The sequence below is a fragment of the Ciona intestinalis genome, unplaced genomic scaffold (assembly GCF_000224145.3).
Source record: "Ciona intestinalis unplaced genomic scaffold, KH HT000055.2, whole genome shotgun sequence".
Lineage (NCBI taxonomy): Eukaryota > Metazoa > Chordata > Ascidiacea > Phlebobranchia > Cionidae > Ciona > Ciona intestinalis.
In genome coordinates, this window is record NW_004190377.2 from 35,549 (window position 1) to 46,757 (window position 11,209).

An 11,209-nucleotide genomic window follows, 5' to 3' on the forward strand; every position below is an offset into this window, starting at 1 on the left:
GCTTTAAACTGCGAGAGAACTAAAATTAGTTTACATTTACCTCACAGATGTTTTCTTTAGGTGGACAGAGTAGAACAAGCAACCAAACTCCAAACTGACCAAGTAAGTCATTCTGACCACCGATGTTTTCACAGCAAGCAACACAGGGATAAACATCTTATAAAAAGTATTAGTGGGGCTACCTGTCTGCTTTTATGTTGTGAAGTTATTAAATGTTGTTAAATTTCATAAATGAATAAGAATGTATGCATTCCGCGCTTGACATAAATGTATTTTTGAACACCACATTCTACACATTGAGCTGCCGCTTTAAGTTAAAGAATATTTCATTTATTTTTCAGGATCTTTTCACTTTGGACAACTTATTACCACTGGGCTAAGGTAACTACTACTGAAAAGGACATTCCGATTCCTCTAATAGGTAAGTGATTAAACCACTGTAATAATAACAATGTCAACATGTTATACTATACTTGAGAATAAATCTATAGCCGATACAGAACTTACAATTAGCTTCAATAAATGGTAGTTGAGTTGTTGTAGCATTGGAATCTCGGAAGGAAATTTTTGAAAGTTTTATTGAACTTGCTGAATCATCATCAAGATATTTTGCTGAAGTTTGGCCACTAGTTTCAATAAGGAGGCTATGGGAATACAAAGTATTTTAACCCAATAAAGGCATAAACAAAACTCAAGAATTAATTCAATTACTAAGGGTGAGGGTTATAGAGACTATGCGGCTTTGAATTGTTGGTTTAAGTTGCATTTTAGATATTAGGAGTTTAAAATAAGAGATAATAAAAAAAATTATCATAAAGTGAAACAAGTCACGGCACCTTTCAATTGCATTTATAACAGTCTGCATGGTGGTTGAGTCTGTTTCCCAGACACATATTGGTGATACTTGAGTTATTAAGTTTAGATGCTGAAGAACATTTCTAAGATTGCAAAAACATTCATCACAGTATCTGGTTGCACGATTTTCCAAACGGTTCCATGTATAACTAAAGTGTTTAACAGCTTTTTCATTATGAGCATTTAAGTATTTCTTCTGGCTGCTGCAAAGGATTACTGTGGCAGTTGGATCGTTTGATAAGCAGTGCTGTAAATAGAAGTAATAGTACATTCATCCACTATTTTTTATACTAATCAAAAGCTTTTTATCACTTATATTTATATTTAAATTGTCATAATTCATACCATGTTTTTTAAGCTTAATAAAAACAAACACCTATATTTGGAATCTAAAAAATAGCCTGTTACAATGGGTGTGTAAATTTTCATTTATTCGTTATGTTATTCATGCATCATTTTGTCACTTAGTCACAGATGCAATATAATTTCTTGTATTCGTTTTATGCATGCCATGGTTACCTAGTCACATGAACAGTCTTTTGTTATTAACCATGGTGTGTTATCACTCATGTCTGAAAATTAGGAAACTGCATTTAACAATGATTCATTTTATTTTATAAAGTAGCTATTATGATGCCATTTACATTGAATTAATGACAATAAATTGCTTGATATGTCATTGTGCATTTTGGTGTATTTCATTCTGCCTAATGGCCTAACAAATTAGTATTTGTATTTATTATTTATTTGTTACTTCAAACGTATCTCAATTGATCAATTTAGTTCAAGGCTAAATCTTTTTTTATGTTATTCGTTATACAATGCATTGTAAGGTGTAACCTTCACTTGGATGCAGAAATTCCCTAATATAATGTTAGTGCATACCAGACTACAAGGTTTATATGTAGCCAACCCAGACTGTTACAAATTTGACACTTGGACTGAGTTAGACTGTCAGTCTATTTGTAAATGGTGAATAAAATTTTGACATCACTTTAAAAGCAATTACCAAAAGTACCAATTTTCTGTCTTGGTTTTTGTTTCTTTTAAAGTTCAAATCAAGTATTATAGAGTTCTACCAAAACTAGATGCCTTTAAAATAATATGAAAAAGCCCCCTAACCCTTTGGTTGCGATTCGCACTAGGTGGCACGATCCTACCACAAGTTACATAAATGTCAGTAGTTCGGTTATTTCTCATTGTATGGACTTAAATTTAGTTTGATTTGAAGAAAGAAACAATTTTTTGTCGTTTTTAGCAATAAAATATTTGTCAACAGATTTAAAAATTTTGAGCGGAAACATTTGACGTCACAACGCACGCGTCAGGGAAAACTGCCGGAAAAATATAAATGCAAACCGGTATCGCCGTATTTTTGTTTTTACATGCCTTCCTATTGATACCTTTTTAAAATAAACATAAAGCGAATCATCCTCAAGACACAGCAAACTCTCTCAAGATATTTTTAAAGATGATTTTATAAGATCACAATGGTTTTGGGTATTGAACGTGTTTTGATTTTATTTTAGTAATAACAGCCAACAGTTATTAACCTCATAGAACTCAATAAATTTTGCTCCCACGCAATTAGTAGGTGGTTGTGAATCGACATATCACACGTTTTGTCATTTTTTAACTTTATGATGCAGGTAACTTTACAAATCATACACCAAAAGAAAGGTTTTTACATACAAATCAAGTTTGTAATTGTAATACATTACATTTTTTTATTTTTTTAGCTGTTTTTAAAATGTTCAGTAATCTAAGATTTATTGTGTAATCAATTTTATGATGACATTATCAAAAAAAACATAATATAAAAAATAAAAAATTAGAAAATAATTTTATACTGCACAAACTTCCTAAACAAAGATTTTGTCTAACTCTTTTGTTTTGCTTGCAAAATTATATTAAATGACACCTAGTTAAAAGTAAAACACAGTCAAAAGGTTAAACCATATCATAAAAACTGATATATAGTAAAAATTCTTAGTTATAAAATACCAGTTATAAAGAAACGACTACACATTTACCCAAAAATACGTAATACCCTAGAGTTATAACACGGTGTTCCGTTATGAAGCAAATATGTTGGCTTCGGATACTGTGTGTCAACTTGTCTCAACTAAAAACTTTGTCTGATATTATTTAATACAAACCTTATTTTCACAGTTAAAGCTTATGTTTTCAGTTGGAAGCATCACTTCTAAAGAAGGTAAAACTTCAGATTTGTGACCAATTGTCTGCAACAATATTAAAACCAAAATAATTTAAATTTTAAAGTTCACATGGAGACAAAATCATTAAAACAAACACTTGTGATGCAAAAGACATTTGATTACACAGTGTATATCTAAAAATTGAATAGCAGTAGGTTAAAGTACACTTAAATGCGTTTATTACGATTTAAATTACTCTAATCAAGTCAACTGAATATAATTGTAAAACTTTGGTACAGAAAATAAACATGTGAGAATTAATGAATAAATATTATACATTTTATCCACACATGGAGAAAGACATATGAGGTTTGCATGGTTTATGTATAAATTATTCATAAGAGACATAACATACAAGGAGCTGTGTAATTGCCTTCATAGGTTATACGGTCCAAAGCAAAATTCGCAATAATTATTTTTTAGATTAAATCTTAATTCTTAACAACAGATTTATACTCTTAATATTCAGCAGTTTCCCCAATCTGTAAGCGAAAACCATTTTTGTAAATTATATTTGTATGGGACGATCATTGGTGTCAAACTCAACCAATAAATACAAAATCAAATACAAATCAGATTTTATCATTTAAATGTGAAAAAGCTCTCCACAAGTTATCCCATTTTTGTAAATATATTTTGAATCTTACCTGTGAGCAAGCATAGCATAAATATAGGGGTGGGGGGGAATTCGCAAACTTAGTCGATAAAGATTGATCCAAAATCAATAATGTTGCAGCATTGTTGTTTGGTGGTGATTTGCACTGCAGATTCGTACAGGACACCATGCTGCATGCTGTAAAAACACAAGTTACCAAACTACAAAATAAATTGGTAATCAAACCATTGGTCACATCACATTGGGTATCATGGGCTAAAATATGCAGAACAAAAACGACCAATTTATACAGAAGAACTGTTAAACTGTAATTATTAAAAAAAATTATTGGTTTTGGTTTTGGCCTACCGTTAAACTAAAGGTAAACACATTTCACTGCAAAAAGTAATGTAAGATTGACATTTATAAATGTACATATCGTTAATATTGTTCTAGCGCTCCCGTCCTATTTACGTCATCAATTAATCATTTAATTAAGGCCTTCTGTCCTATTGTCCCATTTTTCAGAGTCGGCGTCACAGCTCGGATATGTCCCGCTACAATACCCAGAAACTCAATACCTTACTCACACAGTCCTAATTTACCGTGTTTCCCATCCCACTATAAATTGTGACACAAAGAAATAGCTTTCGGTCACAAGTATTATTCGAACGGGTTTGAGTTGCGAAATAGTCGTAAACTCTACTTCGTAATTGTTATTCTAAGAGATAAGATACCATTTGCCGAGGTATCGTGCCATTGTTGCTGACTGCTGTGCAGTGTCGTGTATTAAACAATTCAGAACTTCAGTTGCTCTTGAGCTTGTGAGTTAGGCTATTTAGACAGAGTACGACAGGTCTACCCCTGTTATTCACGTTGAGTCTCACAAGAAGTGCGAATTAACAAGTAAGTTGAAACTGCTGTATATAATACAAAAGTACATATTTGCGATAACCTACAATATTGAGAAGGTGTAGTGTGTTCCGTAGGTGCAGAATGTAGAAATGGCCAGTAGTGGAATAGAAGTTGAACTGCATAAGCCTTTCCTTTGCCTCCACCATAGGATATCACAGACATCAAGTCCTGTGTTAGGCAACAGTAATTCTACCAGTAAGTAACATTATTAAAAATATAATAATGTCTGGTAAATAAAAAAATTCGTTGGCATCTCACCATTAAAAAGAAATGGCAACTCACCAACCAAACATCTTGCTTGAACAACATGATTGTTTCAATAACACGAAAATGAAGCGATACATTTTGTACACCATCTAACACGACAGATATAACAGCAGGTAACGTATCAAAACAACTTTTTAAATTTTTATTGTCTGTCATCAACCCTGTAAGTTAACAACAAAGTTTTTTTTTAAATACCATGAGCTATCCTTGCATGACGAGGTAACTATAAGTGATACATTTTATAGACCTAGTGCCCATTTAGAAGTTACAAGTTTGTTTTTTGTCTGTCTTTTATTGTTTGGATTAACATTCCGACAAAGCATTCAGTGTCTTACCCAATAATTCGCACACCCCAAATGATGGCAGCAAACATTAAATAGATTTATTGAGGTGATCACCCTAACCATTGTGTTAAGCAGCTGGAATTATTCAAAAACAGCAAAAAAGACCATTTAATATACAATTATTAATTATATATGTATTTGAAATAACCTTACCCAAGCAGCAGGGTAGAATAGAATTACAGAGCGTCTTTACAATATACTCTTGTATTAAGATGTAAGTAGTGCTCCAACATAGCTCGGTGATTAAACCTGCAACAGTCAGTGGAACAGTGGCCCTTGCCTTTTCTTCCAAAAACATTGTAACAAGACATATACCTTCCATCAACATTACAGACATATCTAATAACAAAGTAAATTATTTATATAGACATAAATTAAAACTAGAGATAAAAATTATCTCACTCATCACAATAATAAAGACCATATCAATTAAAGCAATAAGAATAAAAATAAAAGTAAGAGGCGCTAAAGTAATCAAAAAATTTAATTAGATTGTCTTTCACTAAAACATCTTGGAATAAAACATACAGTTAAGAAACACGTAGTGGGTTTTACCTAATTGTTTGAATATTTTGTGTGAAAGTAGCTGCACTCATACTTTGCATTAGGGATAATAAGGCTTTGGCCTTGTCTCTTATTTTACAATATCAATCAAAAGGTTTTGTTAACCACTGCAGTAGTTACGCATTTATATTTTTTTTCATGTGTAATAACCTTCATGGCCAGAATGCAGATAAGGAAGTTTTCCCATCATTGAGACAACAGTATTAAAGAAGGTAAAGTAATCCAAACACGGATAAGTGTAATTCACTTTGTTAAAGCAAATATACGAACTGATGGAATAAGTTGTGTTGGTGACACTAATTAAATCTTTCTGGTTTTCTGTGACTTCCTTCATTATACTGCAAGAAGAAAGGGATAAAATGTTTTTTCATGTGCTGACTAGGAATGTGCCGAGTCTAAACCCAATCTGTGACCAAGCGTCACCCTTTTTAAGCATTTTATATGAAGCACTCAGTGCACCTCAGCTTTTACAACTTCAGCACATCCCTAGTGGCAAAACAACAAACAGTTAATGTTTTAATTTATACATTCCATGTCACACTAAAGTTACAAAGCTAGTATGTACCTTTAGGGCTGATTATTTTTTGTTTTCTTGTATAAATGTTAATTTACAAAATCCAAGTGACCAATGGGTTAGAGGTTAGAGCTCCGGGAAACATGATACAAATCCAATATTATTACAACGGTCATTATGTAAAAATATACTACATAGTGCTTTAGTCATGTTCAAAGTTTTGAACCACTTATTAAAGACCTACCTAAGCAACGCTTTATTGAAATACTTAATAGCAGCTGATATGTCGGACACCGTTGGTGCATTGCCTGAACTCCATTGTAATCTACTGTAGCAGTCTTGCAAGTATACCAACTTCTTTGAAACTGAAATAAACAAAGTAAAATACAAGAAAAATATGTTTTATCTTTTTTTATTGAAATTAAAAATTTTGCTAATTGAAAACAAAATATTTACACATGCGACATAGGCAATACACTAATCAAAGTTGTGTAAACAGTGGAACAGTAATCACTGTAACTGAAATCGGATCATTAATATGACTTAATTTTTGTGGCTTAACAAGCTTTTTTAATAAATTTAATTGTGCACAAACATTATGGTTTTATAACGAACTGAAAAGAATAAAATAATAAGTTTTCCAATTCGTGCATCCTTTGTAAGCAAAATTAATATCGGATAGAAAAGGAAAGTTTTATTGATTTTGCATGCGCAAAAATGTAATTAATATCAGAGAATACAAGAATAAAATCGCAAATTTTGTTATATTTAAATAAAGTAACATTTAAAGTAAAAGTAGAAAAGTAGAAAAAAACACCAAAAAAACACACTTACAGTATTCTTCTCTTGTCGACATTGTTTTCACTATGCGGTAAACCACAACTACACTGTAAACCACACTACTTTTATAATTTAAACACTATACAGTTGCTGGACACACAAGACGCAAATCTACCGAGGGCTGCTGTGATAACCAAAAAAATCGATTTTTGAAACCTTAAATCGATAATGGTAAAACGCTGCAATCGACGAAAGCGCATGCCACTCGGATTTAAACAAAGTCAGTTTTACGAAAATATGACTAATCGGACACCAGATCACAGCTGAGGTTATTATTAAAAATAAATTATGTACGCAGTACTTTGATTTTGGATGTACGAAGTTTGTTTTGTGGTACTTCTGCATTTTTAGCAAAAGTTTATTAGATGTTTTTTGTTAATAGCGGGTGGGGGAAAATGGGACACATTTTTCTTTTGTTTTCTCGTACAATTTAATAACAAACAAAGAACATTTAAATTGTTTAAAACACGATCCAAATATATATAGTAGGGTGGGGGAAGATGGGACACTTTGTCAGACGAGACTTTTTTTTTAATTTTCCTTTACGGACCCCCATTTAATGATAATCAGGAAAATAAGGTTACAGAATTGTTCGACAGTATTATCACGACTTTATAAAACGCCCGTCAAAGCTGATTACTGTAGCACTCAGTTTTTAAATATTGAAGAATTATGTAGGATAAAATAGAAACAGTATACTTTGAACAGGTAAAAAATGCGAAATGATAAGGTGCTATTTTTTAATGCTCGCTAAATCATAGTAAAGCCGATGAAATTTTTAATTTGTGTGTGCGAACAATTACACTAGTTTCATAGCTTCATAAAACAACCTTGAATATTTCGTACAGTTTGATTTTGTTTCATAAAACTAGTTTTAGTTTTGTAAAAAAACACTGAGATATAAGCATGAAGAAAATAGGCAGGGGTCAATATGACTTTAATTTAAGATAAAACCAACAAAAAAATATCGGTTTAACGTTATATATATGAAGTGTACATGGCAAAGAAACTAGCACAGCCTGTTAAATTCGGTAGGTTAACTACAAGTTGCAGAATACTGCTAATGTAAATATATAGTAGGGTAGGGGATGATGGGACACTTTGTCAGACGAGACTTTTTTTAATTTTCTTTTTACGGACCCCCATTTAATGATAATCAGGAAAATAAGGTTACAGAATTATTCGACAGTATTATCACGACTTTATAAAACGCTCGTCAAAGCTAACTACTGTTTTTAAATATTAAAAAAAATATGTAAAATAGAAACAGCCTACTTTGAACAGGTAAAAAATTGCGAAATAGTAAGGTGCTATTTTTTAATGCTCGCTAAATCATAGTAAAGTCGAAGAATCTTTTTAGTTTGCGTGTGCGAACAACCAAACTAGTTTCATAGCTTCATAAAACAACCTTGGATATTTCGTACAGTTTGATTTTGTTTCATAAAACTAGTTTTAGTTTTGTAAAAAAACACTGAGATATAAGCATGAAGAAAATAGGCAGGGGTCAATATGGCTTTAATTTGAGGGAATACAACAAAAAATATCGGTTTAACGTTATATATATGAAGTTTACATGATGGCAAAGAAACTAGCACAGCCTGTTAAATTCGGTAGGTTATGTAGCAATTGAGCGTGTTTCGAGCACAGATATATATTATATAGTTTTCCAAATTAACTTAATGCATAAATATCGAATAATAAACAGTCGTGTTGCTATTACATCAGTCGTGTTGCTATTACACTATTACATCTGGCGTAACTGTGTTTATGATTAAGCGACACATCTTGCGTGTTTCCAACAAGGCAGAAAACGATCTGCCCCAGTCCGTCCGTTCGGCGAACAGACGTCACTTTTCAGTGTAAAACGTTCTTTCCTGTTACTGCTTTCGCACATGTGTTTCATGCTATAAAAGCCCTCCTATTTTCTGTGTTTGGAGGGCAGTAGGAGCTTTCTTACACTCTTGCTGTCCCCACGTTTGTCCTGACCCTGATGCGAACGGTTCTACTGCACCCCCCGCCACGATGCGTTGAGATGGGCGCGACCGTTGAACCTTACATTACCGCACCCCCTACAGTTAACTACAAGTTGCAGAATGCTGCTAATGTAAATATATATCAATTTAGAGTCCCATCTCCCCCCACATTATAGTTTTGTATGTTTTCATTGCCAAACTTTGAATGGTTTGCTTTTAATTTAATAATTTATACCTCAGGGGTTTTTCAACTATAAGATACTGATATAATAAAAAGATAATGTTTCGAAAATATATTCGAAATTTGGTCATTTGCACTTGCTGGTGAAAATTAATGAGAAGTGCTGTCTTGTGCCAAATACAGAGTAGTAATATCCAATTTGTAGCAAAAATAAAAACTTTATTAACAGTTATTATCAATTTTCGGTTATTACAAGTTCATATACATTTGTAGGATACAATATTTATCCATTAAAGTCCGAACATTTCCCATTGTCGTTCAAACAATACCAATTGTTATGCAATAATAGAATGTATAGGAAACATGTTGAAAACTATAGCAGTAGGGCAAGAAAAGGAATGTTTAGACTTAATTTTCAAAGCGTACAGTATTATTTCGTGTTACTTACGTACATTCCTATTTATAAATACACTTATTAATCAAAATTAACAATGATTTTAAACTGTCCCATCTTATCCTGTGTGTTTTCGAATTTTTAAAATTTCACCTGTTGTGCGGATCGCTAAATAACTCCTCGTGTGTTTTATTATATTTTATTTAATTGGTGTCAATTAATAAAGGAATGCTAGTACTAATTCGTGGTATTACCTAAAAATCGTCATCCATTTTGATTTTTGAAATATTTGGCAATATGTGCTTAAGTGTCCCATCTTCCCATTGTACCATAAGTTATTTGTTAGCCTAGAAAAAGTAAATACTATTAACAAACTTATTTCATGCTAGTTGAATAAGCACTTTTTACTTATAATTTACAAGTGCTGATGAACCAAGGTACCAAGTTGATCCTAGAATACAGATATTATGGCGGCAATTTTTGATACTTTTCACCAGTGCCATTAACCTAAATTGGACACTACCAACTAGTCAAATTAAAAAAAAAAATAAAAAATATTAATTTTGGATATTAACATCGTCCAAAAAACATATTAATAAAATTTCCTTCCGATCCAGCTTCGGATATCTTATAGCGTTACGTAATACCTAAACAAAATATTATTCTTCTTCAAAATATTGGGAGGGTGGGTTTAGAATACAAACAAATATAAGGGTCGTAACCCGAATCATACTAACATGTTATTCCATCAAAAAAATAACTAGTTTCATTTTTTTAATTAAGAATATTAGTATTTGTCATAAATGTATATTTATGGAATTCTTCCCAATCCCTTTGAATATGTTATAGCGCTACGTAATACCAGAAATATGAATTATTATTTTCCTTAGAAGGGTGCGGGAATAGGTATTAAATATATAAAAATAAGTATGATCATAACTTGAATCATATAAATATTAATTTTTTCGATTTTTTTCGCAAAAAATATAACTCACGCATACATCTATGTAGGTCACTATAACATGTTGTTCCCATCAAAAAAATTAAAATAAATGAAGTAATATTTTCCCCCAGATTTTTTTGTCGTGATATGTTCGTTCCGATCACAGAAATAAAAAAGAATAGAACGCGCATATCCAATGTCGACAAAGGAGAGAGCACGATATATTCTCTCTTTTTTGCGGGTCGTTCCCGTTTACTATTGTAGTCAATGGATTCGACGGCGTTTTATGTAGTTTTTCTTTACTTTTTGACTTGATTTAAAGTTATAGGGTCAAACAACTATTTTCTAATATACAAATATTTTTAACAAACCGTTTACTTAAAGGTTTTTAATTAAAATTATTAAATAATTTAATTTCCTAAAAAGTGGTAAACTGTAAGCGTTAACCTACTAAATAACTAAACTGGCCTAATAAACTTGAATAGTTGGTGTAGTTTTTAAAATAAACAGCTAAACCCTCCTAAAACTACCATGCGCCTATCTTTTACAATGGAGACCAAGCGAAATGGGGACGGAGTTGGCGGTCACGTGAATAGAAAAAAAGA

At 31.8% G+C, this 11,209-nt stretch overlaps 1 protein-coding gene across 5 annotated transcripts in view; it reads right to left on the reverse strand.

Moving 5' to 3' along the window:
• LOC100180994 (protein unc-79 homolog) overlaps nt 1–7,295 on the reverse strand; it is a 41,712-nt gene extending 34,417 nt beyond the window's left edge. For all 5 annotated transcript variants that reach the window (XM_026838109.1, XM_026838108.1, XM_018815271.2 and 2 more), the window contains exons 1-11: nt 7,108–7,295; nt 6,518–6,638; nt 5,910–6,097; nt 5,349–5,534; nt 4,867–5,012; nt 4,629–4,752; nt 3,722–3,867; nt 3,015–3,098; nt 837–1,102; nt 508–644; nt 41–156 (exon numbers count right to left, since the gene is read on the reverse strand). In XM_026838109.1, the coding sequence (XP_026693910.1) occupies nt 41–156; nt 508–644; nt 837–1,102; nt 3,015–3,098; nt 3,722–3,867; nt 4,629–4,752; nt 4,867–5,012; nt 5,349–5,534; nt 5,910–6,097; nt 6,518–6,638; nt 7,108–7,129 (1,536 nt within the window). In that variant the 5' untranslated portion in view covers nt 7,130–7,295. The remainder of the gene's footprint in view (nt 1–40; nt 157–507; nt 645–836; nt 1,103–3,014; nt 3,099–3,721; nt 3,868–4,628; nt 4,753–4,866; nt 5,013–5,348; nt 5,535–5,909; nt 6,098–6,517; nt 6,639–7,107) is intronic.
• Between the last annotated feature and the right edge of the window lie 3,914 nt (nt 7,296–11,209).